Here is a 25,690-nt window from a genome sequence, read left to right on the forward strand (position 1 = left end):
ATTAAGAGCACACTGAAGTAGTATCCCTGGTTTTTAAGGAATGCAGAATTTTGACTAGAAGGCACATCAACCTCCTTCCCTCATGCTAGATCAAGGATTCCTATTGTCAGATGCAATGGGCATGAAAGCAGCAATTTTACAGCACAAAAACTCCAATAACATTTACTGCGGTTGGCTGAGATTGAAATGCACACAGGCACTGCTCAGTCTTGGTTTCTTAAGCACCAGCTTCCCTTGGCTTCTTGCCAGTTTGTGCATTTCAAAGAGACAAGTCCTTTAAGGGGAAAGAGTTTTCCTTGTAACTTGCTGTGGGGTAAACAGACCATTCAGGCATAGTTTATTGCATTACATAGTTGACTATGCATAGCAGAATGGAACACCGTAATTGGCAGAATTATTTTGATCATTGGAATTCATAAGTATGAAATAGCTTTTCTAAGCCAAAAGAAAAGGAAAATGTGATAATTTATTATAGTGAATTGAGTGGTAGCCTGCTTGCGAGAACACTTAAGCCATTTTGACTTTGACATAAATTGATTCTCCAGTTTTGCAATACCGTAATACAGAATATTAGCGGTTAGAACCAAATGGGACAATCCAGCTTAAGCACTCTTAAGACTCAGTGATTTCAAATAGTTAGTGAACTTGCCTATCTCTCCTACTGAAATCAGGAGGACTAAATGCTTAATGATGGCTGGAGCATTCCCAACTTTTGTAAAATTTACCAGCAGGCGGGTATAATTTTGTTAGAACTGGTATATATGTTAATTAATCCTTCCTCTATTGTGCATTCTCTACCCCATTCTTTATCCCAAGCCCTCACCTCTCAAATCAGGCCTGTCGCCCTTAACCATCTCTAACCTTTACAGGAGTACTGCTAGGATCAGTGCATACCACCATAACCTGAATTTGATATCAAAGTTTAAATCCACTGGTGGCATATACAAAGAGGCATTTTGGGTTTTTTAAAACAAAAATTTCTTTTTATTTATTTAATCAAAAGCATATTAAAATAAAGAAATAAATAAGAAATAATACAATTTCATGAAAATTAAATGCACACACAGAGGATACAAATTTAGGTAATTGCATTTGGAGTGTAGTTACATGTCCTTAAAAAAACATGTTTATAAATTATGAAGATATTGGCCTTGAGGGGGTGTATGGGGTGTTAAGGGAGGGGAAATATCTTTGGTGGGGGTCACACCATGCTCTATCTGGGTAGTTCATCCACCACTGGTCTCCACTCTCATCTGTATCTCCTAGAAGCTGTCAGCATGCAGCAGTGGCCACACCCCAGGTAATTGCTTTGACTGATTGGCTAAAACAGGTGAGGTTAGCTGATGTGTATCAAACCCTCCGTGAGTGAGGGATTTGTCTGTCTCCTGCATGCAAAGACAGATTCTGCCTGATTGAGCGGATAATACCAACAGCAAGTCTAACAGTCAAGAAGGCAGATTCAGCATGTGCTATAGAGGGAATTGAGGGGCAGATGGGGCTCATCAATCTGGGAAGGTAGCCCATCTAGGAGAAAGAATACTCTGATCCTAAACCTCCACCCCCTTTCAGCTATACTCATTCGTGAGAAAGTTTTCAGGAGTAAACGCTGAGGAAAAATCCATACCGACTGCCTTATTGAGTACAAAAGGCTAAGGATCAAATCCTACACAAATACGGAGTAGAGTCCCAAAGGTGGTTGGATGGCATCTTGTATGCCTACTTCTGGCACCTCCTGTAGCCAGGTTGGTGCTGAATGTATTGCTTTCCTTTCCTTTGAACTACATCAGTAAGGCCGGGGGGGGGGGGGGGGGGCCTTGTTGTCTGGGCAGGCCAGGACCTCCATGCACACTCTCCAAGCTTGCGCCCTGGTGATTGTCCTTGAAGTCTTAAGATATTCTGACTTGAAGATGAGAAGTTAGTAAGAGTTCCAAATAGCATATTTCACAAGAGACTTTTGAACCATGTCATTATTTACATACACATATATATAAAGTTTTGTGTAATAGTTGAAAATTAATATTTTTTGTATGTCCTCTACTTTGTTCACCATATAAAACAACAAATTTTAGCCAGTCTTACAACTGAATCATAGAATCATAAAATTGCAGAGTTGAAAGGAAGCCCCAAGGGTCATCTAGTCACAGCTAAAGAATCCCCGACAAATGGCCATTCAACCTCTATTTAGAAACCTCCAATGAAAGAGAGTACACCACCCTCCGAAGTAGTCCATTCCACCGTTGAACAGCTCTTACAGTCAGAAAAGTCTTCATAATGTTTAATCAGAATATCCTTACTTGTAATTTGAATTCATTGGGTTGGGTCCTACCCTCTGGAACAGCAGAAAACAAGCTTCTTCTATCTTCCATGTGACAGCCCTTCAGATATTTGAAGATTTCTATCATGTCACATATCAGGTTTTTCTTACCCAGGCTTAACATACTTTTTCTCCATTTGTATACCGCTGTTTATCTGTAGTTCTCAGGGTGATTCACAACATAAAAATGCATGTTAAAAACTCAAAAATACGTAATAAAAATGATATATGAGATATTATTGTTATCTTTAATATATTGTTATAGGCCCCCTCCTTTTTCTTATTCTCCTTTCCCTCTCCCCCCAAAAGGCAGAGTTGTTGTGATGGTGAAACCCAGCTAAATTCAAGTCATAACCTACATACTGAAGGGCAGTATTTTAAGGGAAGAAAACTTGGTGTGAAAAATCTAACTGGAGCTTTTGATTGCATGAAGAAAAAAAGAGTAAGGCTTACCAAGAATAATCAGCTTTGCCATGATTAAAATGTCTAGAATACTGCTAATTGTTAACAGCAGCCTTGTTACATTGGCACAGACTGCAGTCCTATAGTGAAACAGTGAAAACCCATTTTGTGCATGTGTTTCTTGAATCCTTTAAAGAGTGCAGTCAACACGTTTGATTTTTGCGTTATCAAGGGTTATTGTTATGATGTCCGAATATTAAGTAGCATAATTTGGTTATTATTGAACAAAAAATGTGACTGCAGTGTTTTTATGAATATTTTAGTTGTCAGTATGGTTTGCTATAAATGGTATTAAAACAGCCGATTTTTATTTTGTAATAGAGAGTGCTTAATTCAAAAATGAGCTCAAGGTCTCCTTTTTTCTTTCTTTTGTGTTGTGCTTTTTCCACACACCCCCCCCAACACTCTTTCATGAACAATTGTATGTTGTATCTGTAGTAATCTTCCATTTCTGCATTGCTTTCCAGTAGCTTGCCCTCTGCTGAGTAGGAAAAAGGCAAGAATAAGAATGACCTTGAACCCCTCTGCCAGTGTGTGCCTGTAGCGAAAATGCTTCAGAAACCAAGTGAAGCACTTCTAATGAATTGTGCTTTTGATTCTTTGAATCTGCACAGCATCTCCATCAGGTTTTTACAGCTGGACTCTTGCTGTAATTGCTACTGAGATGAGATGCACAACATGGGGTGTTGAAACCAAGTACTTATATTGTCTTACTGGCCAAAAATATATGGCATAGTAGGAGCAACAGACTTCATGAAATTTACACTTCATGTCTTCATGTTCTTCGCCCATTTCTGACATGCTGCTGATCTGTCAGCAGGTACTCTAGATGGAGGTGATAAAAACGACAAATCCAAAAGGTGTTTCTTAAAGCTGCTATGTATCCTTTGAGTAGAAAATTCTGGTTGATAAATATAGAATGTTCCAAGTCTATAGTGTTAGCTGCAATCCCTGAATTATATGTACTGGAGTAAAAATGTTCTCCGTGGGACTGCTCTGTTGTAAATCATTTGTAGTCCTTTGAGAAATGCTGTCTCAATCAAAAACACAAAAATTATTTTGTCACTGGCTTAGCTATGGCCTCTCAGAGGTTTATAATTACCGTATATAGCCAAAAAGTAAAATTCAAGAATCTTACATTTTTAATTCCTTAAAATGAAATATTACCTCAGGATGCATTTCAGTAATATTAGAATGAGGTTATGACCTACACTGATCCTATGAAATGGGGCAGGATAGAAATGCAAAAAATTATATTAGCTTTGAAATCTCTTTGCTGCACTGCTGTACTGAAGAGACTTTCTCTTCATGACTACGGTTTTGTAGGAGAGTCTTATTAGTGATGTTTTAGATTGTGGCTATTCTCCTTAGATAATTCACAAAACAATGCATCTTACAATTAGTTTCAAGTCTTCTTCAATGGACATTAGTAATATGTAATTAGTTTTAACCATAAAAGTTTGTTCTTCCCTATTCTAACCCGCTGTGCCTTCTATGTTGTGAAGAGTTAATTTTAACAGTACAGTCATACCTTGGTTTTCAAACAGCTTAGTTCTCGAACGTTTTGGCTCCCAAACGCCACAAACCCAGAAGTGACTGTTCCAGTTTGTGAACTATTTTTGGAAGCCGAACGTCCAACGGGGCTTCCACAGCTTCCAATTGGCTGCAGGAGCTTCCTGCAGCCAATCAGAAGCAGTGTTTTGGTTTCTGAATGTTTTGGAAGTCGAATGGACTTCCAGAATGGATTCTGTTCAACTTCCAAGGTACGGCTGTACAGGCAATGACCGATTAATGCGCATCTGAAAGACACGCTACCATGCACACATAGTGCCAAACTCAGAAGTGATCTAACATCACTAAAAGGAAGGAACAGGGGTGGAGTGTGCTTGTATGTGCTCGGCCAATGCATGCGGGGGCCAGAACAGAACCCCCATGCAAAATGGTTATTGACTGTGTCATTAAAAATTGTATCTTACATTTATGTGACATTATGTTGATAAGCGACAATTACTTGTAGCCAGTATTATTGCTGCAGCATGGGAAACAGACTGCTATTGTCTGACTCGCATTGTGCTGGCTCATCAACCTTTGAATAAGGAAGTATTCTCCATTTTGCTTAGTCCGATCATGCTTGAACTGAGCCCACATGATACTTAGAAAGTACACAAAGAAGCAGGAAACAACATCAAGTTCAAGAGAGTTCTTATCCCTTGAGATAAATGTAGACATTCACATGTTATGCAGATTGATGAAAATAGATGAAATGAAGAGCTGGAGGTTGGAGTTAGGACTCCAGAGTCAGCCATTCAAGCCTGCTTCATAACCAGAACCTGCCCCAACTGCTCTTAAGTGAGCTTTGCTGGGCTTAGAGTTGGTGTTCAGCCTCCTCTTCTGGCAACAGCATATAGCTTCGGGAAAATGATTCTACATCCTATGGGGTATGGGACAATTCAAAGACGGATACGAGGCAAGATGGTGCGAAGGATCCTCATGGGATAGCAGGTCAATTAATTATTCATAGGTAGGGACACCAGATGAAAGGAGTATAGATATTAATCCATAGTTCTTCCATCAGTCCCCATCCCTCACCCCCTGTTCTTTTCCTGGGAAAAGAGTAACTGTAATAGGCTGGTACTTAATACTGCTTAGGGGTAAAAAGTCTATTATCTGCCCTTGAGACTCAGATCATAAGAAAACAACAGTTTCAAAGAATGCCTTTTCATCTTATTTAGAAAAAGCAAAGGGATGCACTTGGAGAAACTGATAGCGGTTGCCATGACGTTTATGGTGAGGATCAGGTTTTGCATCCTTCCAGCTGCTTTCCAGAGAGCAACTTATTTGGGTTGCTCCACAGAACTTAATGGGAGCCACCGACAATTGAGTATTCCTTTATCTGCATAGCCCTTCTTCTTCAAAGTCATGTCTTTGTTAGAGCCACATATCTTGCTGTGAAAAGAATGTGCCAATACTCTGGGGGCTGTATATAGCTAGCTAGTTAGATTGATCCAAACTCGGAATACCATAATTCTCATGTAGCACAAACATGTGCATTTCCTTCACACCCTCCATTCCCTGGCACAGTTCAGTCTGGCTACTTTCCCTCCTGCTAAGAAAATGTGATCAGGGAAGGTAGATTCATTGAGTCTGGGAACAAGCCAGTGAGAGAATTCCTTCTTTTATTCTCATACATCAGTCTCTTTCTGCCTAGCTTTGCTTTCTGGGAAGACTGGAATTAAAGGCGACAGAGACCACAGCTTCTTACAAGCATGAATAGAGATGAGATGCTCCAGTGAAAAAGTTCTTCCTCTTATTTGTGTGCTCCTGTCTTCCACTTTCCCAAGCAGAGAGGGGAGGGAAATTGGCAGCTGAGCATGTGTGTGAATGAAGCTGGTCAACTGGCAATTACTAGCCCCTATGATAAGTGCAGTATTCTATATGCAGCTTATTATGGGAATCCAGATAAATTACAAGACTACAAATGAAAAACCGTTGCTTTCATATAAACAGCACCACATAAATGTTACTGCCCTGCAACTTGCGCTCATTTCAGCAGGACTAGTACAGAGTGAAATATAAGCTCGTCAAAATGGAGGCTGCACAGCAGAAGTGCTTGGTAGATTGTTCTCCCTGGTGCTGACCTATACCTGATTGTCTTCTCTGTACTGCCAAAATTCAGGTCTCCCCTCTGGAAACCCCAGTTGGTCCCAGTTCCAGCTCAGCCACAGGCATCGCTGGGATTCTTTCACTGTAGCTTGTTGTGAAATGTTCCGTTTCTTAATGATAATGGACACAGGTAGCAAGGTATACATTCTGCCTAAGAGGGGTGATTAAGTTATTAGCATTGCTGTGCTGTGCTGTGCTTACCTGGGAGTCCCATTGAGCATAGTGGAACTTACTTCTAAGTAAATATGTATAGGATATCACTGTAAGAGGACCAGCTCTTGCCAGTGACTTCACTTCACACCATACACATATATATCACTTGTATACTACAAATAGTGAGTTTCCCAAAAGAAATGCCGTATCTTGTCTTTCCCCTCTCTTCTCTTGCTCCCCATTGCAACCTATTTTTCTTAATTTATATTTCATCATTTCCTAAAAACATTTTGTAGACTTTTTAAAAACTCTCTTTTATTATTTTTCTTTTCTTATTGCCCCCCTTCATTATGTCTTTTGCATTTCCCCCTCAATTGCATTTGTTAAAACTCTCAATGGAATACAAACTTGTCAGTAAAAGGTGATTTTCTCAAAATGTGCCTGCCTTAGGAAAGCTGTTTAATTGGTAGAAATCCAAATTTCCAGCCCATACCACTTCCTGACAAAGACCTGCATAACAAATACCTATTGCATCTTTTTTCATAATTGAAATAGGCATATCATGTTTTCACTTTATTGATATTAGTTTCTCCCCGTAAAAGAAATGAAACATGTATGTAAATATATATACATATATATAGATGGTGAGTTTTAGCTCCATTACAGGCTGCAGTTCCCTAGAATCATCCTATATAACCTAGGTCATCCAATGAAGTTATACTTTTACACACAATGCATCGTTAACCTATGGAATTCAGTCCCATAAGATGTAGTGATAGTAGCATACTTTGAGGCTTTAAAAGGGGGTTAGACCAATTCATAGATGATAAGGCTATCTCCATGGCTACTCTAGTGCTGGAGACAGTATGCGTCTTAACATCAGCTCCTGGGAATCACAAATAATGTGTATACTGCTTGTGGGTTTCCCATAGGCATCTGGTTGGCCACTGTGATAACAGAATGCTGGACTAGGTGGCCTTTGGTCCAGCAGGTCTCTTCTTAGATTCTTATGCCTTGAGACTCTAGTGCACTGAGATGAGTTGAGTTGAATTCAATAACAGCTTTTTCATAAGCTGTTTGTGAGACAGCTCAGCTTAGTGCCTGGCAGTTAGGAATCACGTGACTTGCCTAGACTGGCTGAAAACATAGCTCCCATGAACTGAAATAATCTTCTTCAAAACGGCAAGTATGAACCGATAGGCACTATAGCTCTACCTCACACCATAGTTAACTTTGTTCTAAGACTACTCTTGAGAAAACTCGGTTTTTTTCTCCAGAATTCTCTGCAGAAGCTCAAAATATTGGCACATCTAGAGAAGCTCTCTACCAACCCTCTGTGTTGTTCTTCCTTATTATTGTGAAAAGTGCAGGCCGGCTAGTGCAAATTCTGGGCACTCTTGAGCTTCTTCAGGCATGTCCAGTGTCACTGGGATGCATTCCAATATACCGTATTCATACCTAGGTCAGTGAACTGGGAGAGCTGAATGTTTGTGAGCCTATTAGAAAATGAACCTAGACTTTGTTATAATTGTAAGCTGGGTTCACAGTGAAGGGTGAGATTCCGTATGAGCTTCCATTAACCCTTCTGTCATACCTGGAGGGGCCTCTCTGTGTTCCCCTGCCACCTGAAGTTAGATGGGTGGTGACTGGAGAAAGGGCCTTCTTGGTTGTGATGTTCCATCTGTGGATTGCCCTTCCCAGGGAGGCTTGTCTGGTGCTAACTCTGCTGTCAAAAGCTGCCTGCAGACTGATTTTATGTGTTCCGCTTAATTTTGTGCGCTACTTTTATCTGCTACCTTTTTTAGTTTTAGCTTTCCTAGACGTTTTGCTTAAGGTTGGCATTAAAGTATTTAAAATAAATAAATGGGGCAGTATCCAATGAAGTAATTCTTTTAGCACAAGGGTTTGCATTTCTGCAATAGAATTTCCCCTCAGTCTACTCTCCACACGTGCCGCACAAGCTTTCCTGCACATCTGCTTCATAGGGTTGGGGAAAACTGCATGACAGAAGAGAAGAAGGAGAAGCTTCATTGCGAAACCAAAAAGTCCTTGTGCTAATGGAACTACACTTTTTGATACTGTACTTAGCCTCTCTTGCTGAAGCATCAGAAGCTTCACTACTTGGACATAGACCTAGGTTATAAACAGCCCCACTATAGCTTATGGTAAGTAAGAATCGCCACAAGGAAGGGAGCTGGGAAATTTTTACATACAAGTAGATAACGTTTTCTTTCTTTCTTTCGGTCACAAATAATTAGCGTAGATAACTGTGGCCAGTGGGTTTTTTCCTAGAAAAATAGGGGCCAGCACTCATCATGAAGTTTTTACAGTAAGTGCCATGCTTTTAAACCAAAATTAAGATGTGCCAGTACTGCATACCCTTGAGTACCTCCTGAAGGAAGCACTGATGGTGGCCCAAGTGGGTTATTTAATATATTTATGGAGATATTCACTAGGCTGATATAGGCTTTAATATCATGATAGACGAAATCTACAAAGCATTGTTTGTGCCTTTTTAAAAGATGGATCATGGTTTTCTAAGAAGATGGATGGATCATGGTTTTCTAAGAAAGTTGAAATAAGTCCCCAAAGTGCAGCCAGTTTCTTAAACCTATACCTTCCATTGAAACATACCATTGCTTTGAGCTGTTACTTTTAATGTACTATGAGATAATTTGCCCATTACACAAGGGAGAAAGACGGTGATAAGGTTGTGATAGGATTACGTGAGAGTGTGTGATTAAATTGATTTTCTTATTTTTCTATTTTCTTTTTAAGTCTTGTAGCCTTTCTTGGTGTTCATAGGTATTGCTATTTTGTCAATATGACAGGATTCTATAGTGGCCAGAAACACCTTTACGTGATTCTTCTGTCAGTCCTATAAAATCATGAACTTCATTTTACCAGTTAAAAGATGGTGGGCTTTTAAAGGCTCCTTATATTTTTTGTAAGGAAACAAATGTATACTCCATTGTAAAATGTGTGGATATTATAAGTACACATTTTTTTAAAATCCTAAATTCTTTCATTTTGTCCTTGAGTTCATGGAGACAAGGAGAGTTAATATGATCATTTATCTTCCTTTCATGAAATATGTAAAACTTTTTATCGCAGTTTAATTGACTGAATTTAGACATTAGTGCCTGTGAATTCTAATGACAATATAAATGAAGTCTATTTCCTTCAATATTGTACTGTTTAACAGTTGTACACAGTGAGGGGGTTATCCTAGATGCCACACGTTTTGGGTTTTTGTTCATGTTTCATCCAGTGTGATTCCTAAATCAAAGAGTGCAGGCATGAGCAGGGTTGAGTCATGAGCTCTGATCTCTCTATCTCTTATCTGTTCTGGCAGTCTCTGCCCTAGGACTAAAGCTTCACAGTAAAAATAAAAGTTTAATATTGCATGGCTGGGCCACACGTGTTCATATTTAGCTTCAAACTGACGTTAAAATTCACCTGCACGAAAGAGAAACACCCGAGGGTGGTTCTCCAATAGGTGGATTTTAAGATTGGTGTGAAGCTCATGCAGCCAGCCTGATTTTGACTAATGAAATACAAATAATGAAGGGCATACATATTCCATCCCTATATTTTCTTTATCTTTAAGAAACAAGAACTTCTGTGTAGTTGAAGAATTTCAGATATATTAATAATGCAGTCATAAACATTTCTACACAGGAATTAGCCCCAAAGTCTGTAAAGGATTGCAGCCTAAGTAGGGGGTTTTGGCTATTTATGTTCTTGGTCTTTCCAAGGAAATAATTGAGTAAGACGTTCTTCCTTCAGACCAATTTTGGAGACATTTCTCTACCTATTGTCCTTTGTCTCTTCTTGTAAGTTAAAATGGTATGCAAAGATACAAACCTCTACTTTAATCTTCTTTCATAGTCCCCAGATAATAGACATTGCAATTGCATAGTGAGGTGATGGCCATTTCATTGTTTAAAATGGGCTCAGTTACTTGAATTGAAATAGATTCAATCTGGAAGGTGGAATTTGTTTTAATTACCTTGCCATTTTAAAGTTTAGTCTGACTTGAAATTACTGAATGCATCATGCTGTTAAACTAGAAGGCACATTAATTCAAAGGAATGAACATCTTTTGTGAAACTGAAAGGCATACCCATTTCTAGAATTGATATCTGAAAACACCTGATGGGTTGTGGAGTAAAAAAGTTGTTTCTGTGACCAGCCTTGCTTTGTTTCCGCACTAAAAAGTGTCGGATTCACCTGTATGTTCACAGAGTTTAATTAAAGTCATTAACGAACAAAAGGACTACTGAGTATTTTCAGAGCAATTTTGGAAGCTTTAGTTTCCAGTCTTCTTTGCTCTCATTTACTCTTTCCTTGTCTCATTTGCCTATCTTTGTTTTCAACAAAACATTTAAAGGTACTGTAATGTAGCTAAATGTATTGTTTAGTAAACCAAGCACTATTTCCTTTTGTCTTTGGAAGCATCCCTGTGTCAAAAAACATTCCTGGGGGTTTTGACATATATTTTTTCATTCATTCATGGCACAAACTTGATTTATTTAGGACATTATTCTAGCCAAGGTTAAATACTTCAGATCACCTTTATTCCCACAGGAGAAATTTTAGCACATGTCTAACACGTGTAGAGAACACGGAATGTGGTAGAACCAAGAGGAATGAAAATGGCAAGAAATATTTCTGGTTACAAGGGCAGAAAAATCTAGAGGGTTGAGGGTATTGAGAGTTCTAACTGCAAGGACAATGACTTTCTGTTGGATGCAGAAGGGTATAGGAAGTGATTTCAGTGATTTAATGAAGGGTGTCACATCTGTATGGTGAGATAGTTAAATGATATTTGCAGTGGAATTCTGGGATGTTGTGAAAAGACAAAGGTGCAGTAAAGGGTAGGACAGGCTTGAGAAAATGCTGCCGTAATGAAGGCAAGAACTGAAAAAATCTGGATGGAGGGAAAGGGCTAGGTGTTTGAAAGGAGAATCAGCATGACTTGGCTACAACTCTGGGGTGTGCAGGAAAGGGAAGAATCCAAAGAAGGAAAGATTGTGACACTGTCACTGTCATTGTAGATTGATATCTAAAATGAAGTGAAGCCTAGCTCTGTTGTGGGGGAGGGATGAAGGTATCTCATACACCTTGAGTGGGCACAGACTTTCCTTATATTTTCTGGGTTACTAACCCATACATTTCCCATTAGAAGTATCTCCTATGGAGAATGCATAACTGAATTTGAGTTAGGATTCCATAAATGTTTTGTAAGTCGTTTTAAAAGTCACTGTAAAAATAAAATGTAGTAAATAATATTTGGGATACTATTTTCATGTTGTCCCAATATGGTTTGCCCTTCCCAGTCCAACAGCTATTACAGTGGTACCTCAGGTTAAGTACTTAATTCGTTCCGGAGGTCTGTACTTAACCTGAAACTGTTCTTAACCTGAAGCACTACTTTAGCTAATGGGGCTTCCTGCTGCCGCTGCGCGGGCATAGCATGATTTCTGTTCTCATCCTAAAGCAAAGTTCTTAACCTGAAGTAATATTTCTGGGTTAGCGGAGTCTGTAACCTGAAGCGTATGTAACCTGAAGCATATGAAACCCGAGGTACCACTGTAATACTGTTTTAATGGGCCTTCTTTCATCCCTGTGTCTACTTCTTTCTCACAGGTTCTGATCAGCAGGACACCAAACTCTCCATCTCTGTGAGATTGAAGTTACAAAAAAAAACCCCACACCCACCCCAATTCATTCATTCTTTTCAAGTAAAGTTAATGATCTTGTCATGTGGCCCCACAGTTAATAGGCTACCCTACTCAGCGCTAAACTCAGTCACACCACTGAGAGTAAACTTTCTCTTGTTTATGTACGAAATTTCATAAATATTTTAGGAATTGTTCAATGTCTATGAGTGACACTTCTGCATTAGTGTTTGGTGATGCTTCCATCTGCTGAAATGTGTGTCTTCCCGCATGTTCTCGTGGCATTATTAGAGAAATTCCCTGGGGAATTGTTCAGTTTATTGTGTGATTGTTGATAGTGCTCTTTCCTCTTCCTTTGCTGCCCAACACAGTTGGCATCCTTATTTACATTTTTTTTAAAAGCTATGGACTAACAGGGATGCACTAATGTATAGCAAATACTAGTTCTTGTCAGTTATTTTGTCCCTAAGTATTTCCAGTATAAGGCTGCAGCAGCAATGCATTCATAGGCTCAGCATATGTGGCAGAAAGAGCAGGCTATTTCAGAGTTCTGGTGGCAAACAAAAGAGGCCAAATGCTAAGGGGACAGTCCATGTGGCAAGAGGAAAAGGGGGATAATCAAGTGTTATGTCTCACTTTTGGATAGCCATGTATTCTGTCTGTCTGTCTGTCTGTCTGTCTGTCTGTCTGTGTTTGTTTGTTTGTTTGTTTGTTTGTTTGTTTGTTTGTTTGTTTGTTTAATATACCGCCCTTCATCCGTAGATCTCAGGGCAGGTCACAACATAAAAACACAAGATTAAAAACCACAAAATACCTAATAAAAATAAAAGCAAACCAATAACCCCCCTAACACAACACTATTCCATGCCAGCCATGATTTGATTATTTTATACATTAGTTCTTAATTGAATTTTGTCATTATACCCATACTTTTTTTTTTAAAAAAAGATATACTCTGCACATGTGCAGTTTCATATTTTAAAGTCATTAAGTCACAGAACTATAATGACTACAAGCATTTGTTTGCTTCCGCTACCTGATGTTAAAACGTATTTACTTGGGTATGCCACCATATGGTAGTGGAAAAATGAATACATATATTAAGGGTAATAACCATATACGTGCTATAGAATCATTTTTTAAATAAGAAGAAAAGATTATGCAGTAACCAACATCAGCTACAGTGAACCCAGATGCTGATGTAGAGCCTATGTACTGCTGCCCCCATCATCTGCTGCTCTCTTTGTGGTTATGTGAGAGCCTCATTGACATCACTGGAGTTTAGGTCTGAGGTCCAGCCCTAGCTGCACCACTGATTTAAGACTCGGCAGGGCAAGCTGAAAAGCAGGCAAGCAACAGCCAAACAAATGAAGTAGAGCAATCAATTGGCTTCCTATGGCAAGCAGTTACATGACTGAGGAACCACAGCAGATCCTAGGTTCCTCAGAATTACTGTGTAGCCTGTGGATATGGAAATAAACAGCTCAAGACAGTCCTGCCAGAGATTTCTGCTAAATTCTTTTTAAAACTATGCATATTTGTAATGGAGCTACCAGTGGCCTTCTAAACAGATTGAGAATCTCAGCCATACTTCAACAGCGCTACACACAGCATCTGGCTTTTCTGACTAAATTCTGGGTCCTTCAGGCTGAAACGTTCCACCTCATGTGTTGGGTGGAATTCCACTTCCTCAGTCTGACATCAGAACACACATCTGGGGAGCCCAACACCCAAGCAGATTTCCTAAGATGACCAGGTTGGACCCAGGCGAATGGACCCTCCGTGATCAAATATTCCAACAGCTAAAAACAACACTGGGACTGTGTGAGATTGACCACTTCACCAGCTGAGGCAGTCACCAATTCCCCAGATACTTCTCCCAATACCGGGACCCTCCAAGCAGAAGCATGAGATGTTCTCATGTCACCCAGCCAACATTACTCCTTCCCGCCAATGTCTATACTGCATTCTATACTATACCCCATTCTGACCACGTTGTAGACCATGGGTGTCCAAAATTCTATCTTTAGTGACATTTCTAGCATAGTATCTACCAGTCTGCCATGACATCCTAACACAAGGACCAGTTCTTCACCTGGAGCCTTAGTGGTACATCTTAACTCCATGGACTTTGAACAAAAATCTTTTAAAAAGCAGGGTTTCTCCAGCACAGTAATATTCACCATTTTATGCTCTCACTGTCCACGAAGATTAAGAATATACCAAGCCACCCGGAAGACTTTCCTGCAGTAGTGTGCAGCTAGATCTTCCCCAGTACATAAAGCAATGGTTCTGGATTTCCTGCCATTCCTCCAAGATGGCCTCAGAAAAGGCCAACATGCTGAAACATCAGGTGACAGCTATTTCCTCAATCTTATCCCACTCATCCACACTGCCTTTCTCTCAACTCCTCTCTCTCACTTCTAGTGCTTCCTACAAGGAGCGGTACTACAGTGTCCCTGGTGGCACACCACTTTCCTTCTTGGGATCTTCATAAAGTGCTGTCCATTCTTCAGAAACTGTCATTCTAGCCGCTGAAGCAAGTTTCAAGGTCTTATTTCTAGTAGCAGTAACCTCTGCCCAAAGGATCTCTGGGTCAGTCACCCTATATATGGCTAGACAACTCTGCACATTGTTGCTTTCTGGATGTGAAAATGCTGTAATGTGCTGCGTTATTCTTTTCCAGCTAGTGAAAAATATTTTAGAGTGAACATGTGCAGCCCCCACAGAATGACAGTCAGGAGAAGAGAAAACAATTCCTAACCAGTAAAAACTCTTCCTTCCTTTTGTCACAGCCAGTACAAAAGTTTGTCCCCTCCCTGCCCATTGTGGGTCTCATTGCTTTACTTACATGCATTTTTGTAGTGCTTGAAAAGTTCTGACTGTCCATTGATCTGCGAATAATTGATAAATATATGTTCTTTTCATCCTGTGCACTCCATGTTAATACCTTGTTACAGTTTTTGCCAAGTGAGACGTAGTACCTGCAGTTTTGCTACTATGGAAACACTCCTGTAGCAGCTTGCTCTGGGTGTGTGCCTAAGCTTCATTGTTGAGCAGATTTCAGCCATCTGGTTTTGTTATCCTCCTTTGTATATGTGCTTGCTTATTTTTCACAAAGTTGGTATCCACATTCAACACAACCTCCTCTTAATGGTTGTACCAGAGTAAAAAGTCACCTGCTAAGACTTGTTTCTCACTGCTGCATTAGGAATTCGGGTAACTGAGAAATTGTAGCAATGCTGTCTTGTGCTGCAAGAAAATGCCCAAAAGTAATATCTTGGGGCAGAAGGAGGCAAGTACATCTCTCCCAGCCAGCTGTGAAAATAGAGGACAAAAAAAGTGCATAAGCAAAATCATAACCTTATCAGCAATTCCTTTATGTTGACACAAAAATCGCTTAAAACAGCACTATCCCTGTACCAGTACATATTGATGGAACCATTTAAATTATTCACATATAGTGCCAGTGTACTCCAATCTGAAGGGGGTTAAAATCCCTGACAATCCATGTTTTACAGATTAATAGCTCTACATTAAAAACTTTTAGCTGAGCTTATTTACTGCACAGTAAGTTTAGAATTTTCATAAAGACAAGCATCAAATGTCCCATTATCATTTTTTCAAAACTTTATTATATCACTTCTAACTATTGTGGGAAGGGCAGATCTCAGACACCCTACTTTTCAGCTTTATGACAGCCCCTTCCAATAGATATTTTTACAGCTCAAACAAACTATGCTAACAAAAACCAGGGCATTGTCTGCTTTGAATACAGATTGGAGCATCTAAAGCAACATCATGCTATGAGATTAGTTCTGCATGTCATGACTCACAGCAAAGGTTCGGAAGAGGTAAGAAGAAAAGGAGAACTGTGTATCAAAGGAAAGAAAATACTTGGGTTAACCCCATTCTCAATATCCTAACTTGCACAGTCTTTTTTAATCCAGAAAAACTAAACCCCACCATTAGAACATAAAAAGAGCCTGCTGGAACAGGCCAGTGGCCCATTTCATCTAAGATCCTGTTCTCACTGTGGCCAGATTTTTGTGGGAAACCCGGACGCAGGACGGGAGCACAAGAGCACACTCTCCTCCTGCAGTTTCTGGCAACTGATATTCAGAAGCATGGTGCCTCCAACAGTGCAGGGCAAGCCTAGCCATCTTGGCTAGAAGCCACTGAGAGCCTTATCCTCCATGATTTTTTCTAATGCTCTTTTAAAGCCGCCCAAGTTGTTGGCTATCATTGCCTCCTATGGATGTGAGATCCGTAGTTTAACTATGTGTTTTGTGGGAAAGTCCTTTTTTAAAAATATGTCCTGGATCTTTCAACATCCAGCTTCATTTAATGTGCACGAGTTCTAATGTTATGAGAGAGGGAGAACAACTTTTCTCTATCCACTTAGTGCATAATTTTATTAAATGCACTTTCTCAATGCATAATTTTAGGGAAACTTCTATCATACCACCTTTTGTTTGCCTTTTCCCCCTGAAACTAAAAAGTGCCAAGTGCTATACAAACTTTCCTCAGATGAACTTCTAAGTACTTACACTTATTAAAAACCTCCACAGCAGCTATGTGTGGTGAGAAATTTCACCCTTTTACTACTTGAACAGAAAAATTGACTGGATGGTTACAGCCATCATGCGTGGTTTTTTTTTGGGGGGGGGGGAACCATGGTATGCAGAGAGGGCATGTATTAGTGGAAATGTACATTTAGTGGAAATGTATTGACTAAAAGAGAGTTCATGTGGTGGGCAGTGTGTTTTTGTAATCCTACTTTCAGTCGCAAATAAAGAATATTTATTTATTTGTGATGTGTTCTTCTCTACTGCCCAGCAGTAGTTTTTATCCACATACATGTATATGCATTCTGGCACTTGGTGAAGTGATAAGCCGGGCAGACTGATTGATTGTGGCAGTCGCTGAGCTACATTCAAATATATTGCAGTCATTGCCTTCATGGGCTTAACAATCACTTTTATTGGTTTGGTTTTTTACTCCATTAGTCCTTAGCTTGCGAGTTGTATAGGTTTCCAATGCCTTTTAAGTCCATTTTGTGTACCTCGGTCCAGTTCATGTCACAGTCAGTTTCTAGAGGTCTTTCCAGATGTTAAATAATATGAAACCTTGTATCACTGCATTACTTGCCAGTAGTACAAGTCCCTGTTCAAAGTAATCGAAAGGAAAAGGGAGAGTAGTCTTGCAGTTAGAAAAGGGAAAGGGTGGGTGGGTAGGTTTATTGGTAGTTCTGTAATGGGACATTAGGAAAGTGTTTAGTTGCTGAAAATACTGTAGGAATGTTGTAGATACTAGGAGAGGATATATTGATTTAACAGCATGCTTCCTAACTCACGCTTGTGAGTCAGCAGCAGAGTGCATTCCCCGGTATATAGCAGGAAGCTAGTTGGTAGATTCGTTTGAATCTCTTTACTTAAGCAATCCAAACTGGCTTTGTTCAGATTGGGTTTGGTTCATGGTAAGTCCCCTTTTATCCCTCCTAAAAAGAATAAAGACATATATTTAAAAATATAACAAGAAGTTTACTCACATTCAGTTCACAGTTGGATCCCTGAAGGCAGGCTTTAGCTTAGAGTTACAGAAGAGGGTTTGAGTTCATCCCAAATGGGAATGAGCCCATGTCCTGGTGGCTGAGAGCCAGCAGACAGCAAAATACATCAGTATCAAGAGAGCATGGCATCAAGACGAAGAAGAAGGGAGATGGCTGCATGACCAGCCCCTTGTATGGAGTCTCCCAGGGTCATGCCCACTTACCTGGTCACATGCAGGGGGAGGATGCTCCAGACCAGGTGTAACAGGAAGTTCAACTGGCTGGAGTATCCACTTTGGGCCAACAGGAAGTGTTGTACTTGACTGCTTATGTTATATCCCACAAATACAAAAAAGACATGCTTCAGTGTGCTTCAATCCCATTGATTTTTGTGGACATATGCTTAACTCTCTCAGTGAAAGTAAATATGCTTAAAGATGCTCAAGTTGAGTGGATTGCACTCATAATTTTTTACACTAACCCAGTGGTTGCATTTGCCAGTAATGATGAAACTGGGGTAGACTGTTCTTTGCCACCAGAGATGTTGCAGGGCTTACCACTAAGTGCCTGCAATTCTTCTTCTATTACATTTTCAGCGCTATGCGTACTGTCAATGGATGTACAACCCGGGGAAGAAGAACTGTGCTTTGCTAACAAAGTATTATAGCTTGAATGCTGCAGCAAATGATCTACTTTGAGGAAATATATCTAGATGGATACAGTAACTAACAACTGTTTATATACTGGTCACAATCAGATGTACGTCTACATCATGGTTTCATGCTATCTGAATGAGTCTAAGACTTTTGCACTGCTCTTTCCAGAATAGTCATTAGGAAGAGCATCTGCCTCCATTTTCAACTAAACACATTTTGTCATTTAGTCTGAGCTGGAGAAAACTGTAGTTAGATTTACATCTAGTTTGTATGAATAAGCAAACTTTAATCCATTGTGTATGAGCCAGGCTAGTTTATGATCCTGGCTTGCTCAGATAAACCATAGTCAATGCAGTTTCCATTTCAGACAAAACAAACGGAGACTAGCAGAAAATGGAAGTGAATTCTTCTGATCTTTCCCATGCAGCCACAGTGGAGGATGAAAAATAAGGGGGAACAGGCGTGTGTAGTGCAATGTTAACAAGACTCCCCTTTTGGACTTTGTGCCCGTTCACATTGTACTGCAACTGGACATTTGTTAAGGTCTTGAAAATTGTAATACATTGTCACTGGTGTTAGATTCTTTGTGACTCACCATGAAACTGGGATAAGGTGGGATTGTTATCAGCATCTGTCTGTCTTCCATGACAATGGAGTGCATTTCTGAGGGTGAAGTCAAACCGCTGCTTTAGCAGGACCAAAGCAACCTCCCCGGGGCACAAACCTGGGCAGTATGTATTAAGATCATGGGCTGCCCAGAAGACAAGACATCCCCCCCCCCTTTAGTCTTGCTGGAAAGCAAGAGCAATACGCTGGAAGGAGGCGTACAAGACACCATCCAACCATCTTAGGGACTCCAGTCCAAATGTGTGTAGGGTTTACTGCTAGGCCCTTTGTTCTCACAAAGATCTCCCTCAAGGCAGTGGATATGGATTTTTCCTCAGGGTTTACTCCCAAAGCCTTTCTTGCAAATGTGTATAGTCACAAGACAGTGGAGGTTTGGGATTAGAGGATTTTTACCCCAGATGGGCTACCTTCCCAGGTTGACGAATGCCATCTGCCCCTCATTTCCCTCTACAGCATGTGCAGAAACCACCTCCTTGACCATTAGACCCACTATTGGTCTCGTCTACTCAATCCGCTGAAGCCTATCTTTGCATGCAGGGGAAGTCTCTAACTCATTAAGAGTTTGAGACCCATTGGGTACCCTCACCTGGTTTAGCCGGGCAGTCAAAGCCGTTTCCCGGGATGTGACCAGTGTCACATGCTGACAGCTTCTAGGAGGCACAGGTAAGAGCTGAGTGCAGGGTGGGGACCAAAGATGGACAAACTACACTAGAAGGAGCATGGCATGTACCCCACCAGAGGTACTACCCCTCTTCTAACACCCCACACAACCCTAAGGTGAGATCCATGTCTAGTTAAATTAATAAACTAAAGCTATACAAGACAATTCAGACAATGCGTGTTCTAGAGCATTCTTGATCATAGGGAAATCCTAATCATTTTAATTATTCTTTGGGAGGCACTGATATTTCACACACATTTTTGTATTTTGTTTGTTAAAGTAGCTCGGTTTTCTTTAATACTAAATCCTGCCCCTGGTGTACTGTTCTTATCAAATGAAAAATCACTATTTTATATGAGTGGCTAACTGACAAGTCTTAGCTATCCAACTGTTATGTAACTAGTACATGTAACTAGTACATTATGGGATAGTAAAGGCATACCAGTGCAAGTAGATAAATAGGTACCACTGCAGCAGGAAGGTAAATGGTGTTTCTGTGCGCTCTGGCATGCATCATGCTGTTCCCTGCACGAGAAGCTGTTTAGTCACGCTGGCCACATGACCCAGAAAGCTGTCAACAAACAAACACCAGCTCCCTCAGCCTGAAACTGGAGATGAGTGGTCAACTTTTCCATTCTTTAATAACTAAGATTAGAAATTACAAAATATTCAATTGTTATTAATTTTGTGTATTGAACCATTTTAATTTTTCTGTCATCCTGCCGCTCAATCTTTCACATGTTTGTTTTATGCTGTATCCTGCTTAAATTCAATAATAACAATTACATGTAGCTTTTTGAAAAGGGGTTTTGATGGAAAGCTAAAAAGAGAAACTAACTATTATAATTTTACTGCCCAAGTGGAAAATACTTCCAGTAGTTTTTTCTCTTAGCTAAACAACTGTGTAGATGGGGTGTTTAAAACAAATCAGAATATTTTAGACAGACCATTCCCAATCAGTTCACTTCAAGTCTTCACCGCGTGCATCATTTTGTATGTTTATTTAATGAAGACAATTTACACAGGAAAGCACCCTTTTTATGTTTTCTTTGCTTATATCTCAATTATTATGTAATGAGATGAGTCAGGACTAGCCAAGCAATACATGGTAAAACAATGTGCTGTATTTTATCATTTGACTGCATAAATAATCTTTCCTTCTGTATATTAGATAAACTAATGTAGCTGCATGCTTCTACATTATTTTATTTTCTTGAATTTCTGCCTCTTTCCAAAATAGTTATTGTAGCTGCTGCCTTTATAGCCTTCAGGCTCGATGTCTTCTTTCTTTTCGCTCAGGCTTAGCATCAAAATGGAGCTGTCAGCCAGAAAGCTGGGATGCTTTTGGCTGCAGCCCCATTAGAATTACTCACCAGCTGACTGACATTTCACTAAGTCTGAAAAAAATCCTCCTTCCTATGTATCAATTAGGATTGCCAACACCTGACTTTGAAATGTGTTCCGGTGCCTTTAATAGCTGTATGGAATGGATATGCTTGACAGGTGTGGCTTCCTTCATCATTGCAGTAGTGTGACAGGAGAAACTGCACCTCTTGAGTATTTGTCTGCCACATGGTTATGAAAGGCGCCATAATTGGGCACCTTAGACTCAAATCATGAAACTGCTTATGTTGACGTTGCCAGTTGTCTAGGGTTACCATCTCCATTCTTTAAGGAAATAAGAAGAAGCTGGCTGAATGAGTAACCTAAATTTGTGAAAATTATGGATTTCATAACATTAAACTAAAATTATCTTTAAAGAAGGGAACCCCTTTCTCCAACTATACTCGGGCCTGCTCTCAAGGGCCTGCTCTCAAGCGTATATCATCTAATTTACAACCTCTTGACCTGTTTTGGATGCTGTTACTGAAATAGGCCAGAATCGGAAATCAAAGTTCATCCTTTGTTTGTTTCCGTAAACTATAGTTTAAATTGATCACATTTTTTCTGCACTGACTCTTATGACAAATTACAGCTAGATGAAAGACTGAAGCAGATGCTTCCAATTATTTCCTATGGTGCATGGTAAAGAAAGAGAGGAGAGGTCACTCAAGCCTGAGCCTCAAACAGACTCAGCCCACTAATGCTAAATGATGATTTAGGGTTGCATCCAAACAAGGTTCTAATAATAATAATAGTAGTAGTAGTAGTAGTAGTAGTAGTAGTAGTATACCACCCTATACCCACAGGTGTCAGGGCAGTTCACAGGAGAGCCTGTCTAGTTTATTGGGTACCAGAATGACACTTATTCTTCCTGTTAGTCTTTTAATTCCTCTGTCCATCTCCCATGAGTGTAAAATTACCAAGTCTCTTCCTCCCCCTTAAGTGGACAATGAGTATATTCAATGAATGGGTATTTAAGAGAGGATATTGGCAATTTGATCCCCTCTAGAATAAGGATCTGACTCCCTATAAACTTCCCTCAATTGACACTTTGCTAAATCTTGGGTGCTTCCCAACAGATATTTCTGTACTTATGTATACAATAAATTAAGTTCAGCCAAAAGTGTGTGAAAGTAAACATTACTCACCCTTAGTTACGGTATGTTTCACAATTGGCAAATATTTGAGCTTTTAAGGGAAAGAGGCATATGGTACTTATTCTCAATTGGTTTCTTTAAAAAAATAGTAAGTGGGTAGGCCTTACATAAAAGCAACAACAGCAAAATGAGCTGTGAATCAAGGAGGCTGGTGGAGAACTAGATAGGAAGTATAGTGACCAGATTTATTGATTACCTGAATGTATTAAATGCATAGGTAGGGTGACAACCTAGTAAACTTAGTTCCAACATAGATACATTTATAATGCAAGTCTATGCATATTTATTCAGAAGTAAGGCTTGCTGAATTCAATTATACATACTTCCAGGTAAGTTGTACTGTATAGAATTGCAGCAGAGGGAGTTTTAACTTTATTCTAAAAGAAATGGTGAATTTACTAAAGCTTACAATACTGTCACAAATCACATATAACTGGGTTACTTTCTTTCCCATTTTCTGGTTTTGGGACCTTTATTCTTTTTTTAAAAAGAGGTGGTTTGTTACAGAGATTATAGTGTGTAAATGAGATGTAGAAGTGAAGAGATGAAATTTAAAAGGATGTGCCAGTAACAAATGTTTGCATGAAATAAAGTGGCTTGTGGTAGCCATTGTTAGATATTAGATGAGAATTAAACCGGGGTGGGGGGAATCTAGAGAGAAAGCTTAAAGTCACTTGTACCTTGAAAACTAACAAAATTTACTAAGGCATCAACGTTTGTGGACTCGTGTCTACTTCATCAGGGAAAAAATAACTGTTGTACAAACGGGAGACAAACTTACTATCCTATGTAAAGAAAGAGTCTTAAGATAGGACTTCCTGTAGCTTGAGTAATCATTTTCATATGTATTTTTACATAATGACCTAAGTTACTTCTCTAGCAGCTGATAATTAACTTCTAATCTAAATCAGATAAAGTTTTAAGCAGACTTGAAAAAAAGCCTTTGTGGGCTTTAGCATGTTAAATTATCCTGTAGCTAGCTGTGAATGTGCCTTAAAGCTTTCTATAGTGATTCTAATCATATGCATTGACACCCACTGGTGTTGGTTAAGACAAATCTGATTAATTGTATGCTACCTGAATAATAATATTTTCTTAATATGATTTTGTCAAGTTTTTTCTATACCAAAGTCTGAGAAAACTTTGTGGATTGTGTTAAGCTTTTAACCATGCTATTGCCAAAACTGCATGTCTCTGTCAGCCCAACTCACAAGTCCAATAAGATGAAGTAATTAGATGCAAGCTGAGCTACTACCACTGAAATCAAAAGGATAAAATTGACCCATGTACCTTCTTTGTATAGCTTCAGAAACATGTGCTAGGAACTGGATCTGTAGTGTCTACCATTTGTTCTATGATGTACAGAAGGTGGAAAAGCACCCCTTATTAACCACGGATGATATAAAGCATGCTGAAAGAAGCAATATTGGCATTATTGCTTTAAAAACAATAGGTATACACTTTCTTAGGAACCATGACATATATATACCGTTGTGATGGCAAGTTTCTCTGATCACCTGTGACTTGCTCTAAAACATAGTTATACCACATAGTGTGAAATTGGAAAATCTGTTCTGTGTGTGTTCTAATGGATGTAACGGTCATTAAGTATATGAGTCTTCTGACGTTGTAATCAGATGTGATTCAGGCTGTTAAATATCCATGAAGCAACATCTGCTTCACAGAGTGACCTTCTGCTAAAGAATACTTAGCATCTATTAGCAGATCATAGTGCAGATCTGCCTTATTTGAAATGCTCTAAACTAGACTAGTCTACTGCTGTTTAGTAACTAGCTTGCCATAATTTATTGCAGTTAAATAAAGCTTTAAAAAATCCATTAAATAATTATAGGGATTACATGCATTTCAAAAACCTTTGTATTCTATTTAAATTACCCATTTAATTTCAGGGTTTGTTTGTTTAAAAAAACCTGAATTCTAAAGGCATGTTAGGGCACTGTCAACTGTTATTTTCTGTAGGTGTTAATAAACCAGTTTAAAAAAAGAAAAGAAAGAAAACACAACCTGAAACAAATTAAAACCAAAAGCAGCCACACCATCTGTTGTATATTAATTAGATCTTAGTCTATCAAGGGTAAACTGACACTTGAAAAATGTCATTGAAGACAATCAATAGACTAACATGCAAATATATTGGATTAAGGTCTTTCATTTCAGTTTCTGCTTTAGATCTAGTAAAGGTGAGGATGATGTATATAACAAACTTTAATTTTCTTTCTTCTCAGAGCAACCTCCAAATAACCAAGGCCAGTCGACCCTGCAACCTTTGCCACCTTCTCACAAGCAGCATTCAACACAGCATCACCCATCTATCACCTCCCTTAACAGAAACTCACTGACAAATAGGAGGAACCAGAGTCCGGCCCCGCCGGCTGCTTTGCCCGCCGAGCTGCAAACCACACCCGAGTCGGTCCAGCTGCAGGACAGCTGGGTCCTTGGCAGTAATGTGCCACTGGAAAGCAGGTAATCCTTTAGGAACTTGTAAGACTTCAGTTTTGCTCAGAATATTTAAGAAGCCTAAGATTGATGCATCCCTTAATTCTGCCAGCAAGAGGTGTAATCTGTGGAATTTTAACCCAGTACAGCCAAGATTGGTACTGCCACCTTGTCCCAAAGCTCACCTTGTAACTTAATTATTCCCTTGCAGTTTTTTGACTTAGAACATGTATAGAAGCTGCACTTCAGACATGTTATTATCTAGAAGCAAGCAATTTCTCCTTAATGTTCATTATTAGTGCTGCTGTATTAGTTATCACAAAGAATTGTTTATAGGAGTTAGCAGACACGTGATCACAGTGCAACCAGAGAAGCTTGTCCACTTCTGAAGCAAGTTTCACTCTTTTGTACATTGTGATTACTTGATCTTAGCCTTAGGGTTGTATTTAAATGCACCCTGTACTTATGTGACCTTTCATTCTTCCATAATGACCAGTTAAAGTTACAAATGTCTCCATTTAGGCTTAGACCTATGATTACCACATTAACAGATCCAGAGTGTGAAGTCTGTCTTTTCAGCTCATTTAGATGAGCAGCAGTTGTAACATTAGTGGAATGCCATTTGTGTTTTGACCCCTGTTGGGAATGTTTTTGTAACTCATCAGTTTTGCTTGTGTGAGGATGTCCCAAAGCACTGATAAGTAAGAGCTTTCTTGGTGATGCCTATTCAGCTGTACATGGTTTCAGGCAACTAGGACTCTGTGTTGAAAAATGGAGAGAAATAGTAGTGGATGCTCTAACATCCTCCCCATGCAGTTCTGAAGATGAGGGACAACTACCTCCTTCCTTGTACTCCCTGCCACATGGAGCTCTGAAAATGTGCACTTGCTGTCGTCATCCCTACTGGATGGGGGAAAGTGGA

At 39.5% G+C, this 25,690-nt stretch overlaps 1 protein-coding gene across 30 annotated transcripts in view; it reads left to right on the top strand.

The window, feature by feature from the left end:
• Positions 1 to 25,690, top strand: part of TENM3 (teneurin transmembrane protein 3) — a 1,288,912-nt gene that overhangs the window by 1,129,322 nt on the left and 133,900 nt on the right. For all 30 annotated transcript variants that reach the window (XM_079991304.1, XM_079991293.1, XM_079991322.1 and 27 more), the window contains one exon: positions 24,558 to 24,795. In XM_079991304.1, the coding sequence (XP_079847430.1) occupies positions 24,558 to 24,795 (238 nt within the window). The remainder of the gene's footprint in view (positions 1 to 24,557; positions 24,796 to 25,690) is intronic.

This window comes from Podarcis cretensis, assembly GCF_951804945.1.
Source record: "Podarcis cretensis genome assembly, chromosome: 9".
Taxonomy (NCBI): Eukaryota; Metazoa; Chordata; class Lepidosauria; order Squamata; family Lacertidae; genus Podarcis; species Podarcis cretensis.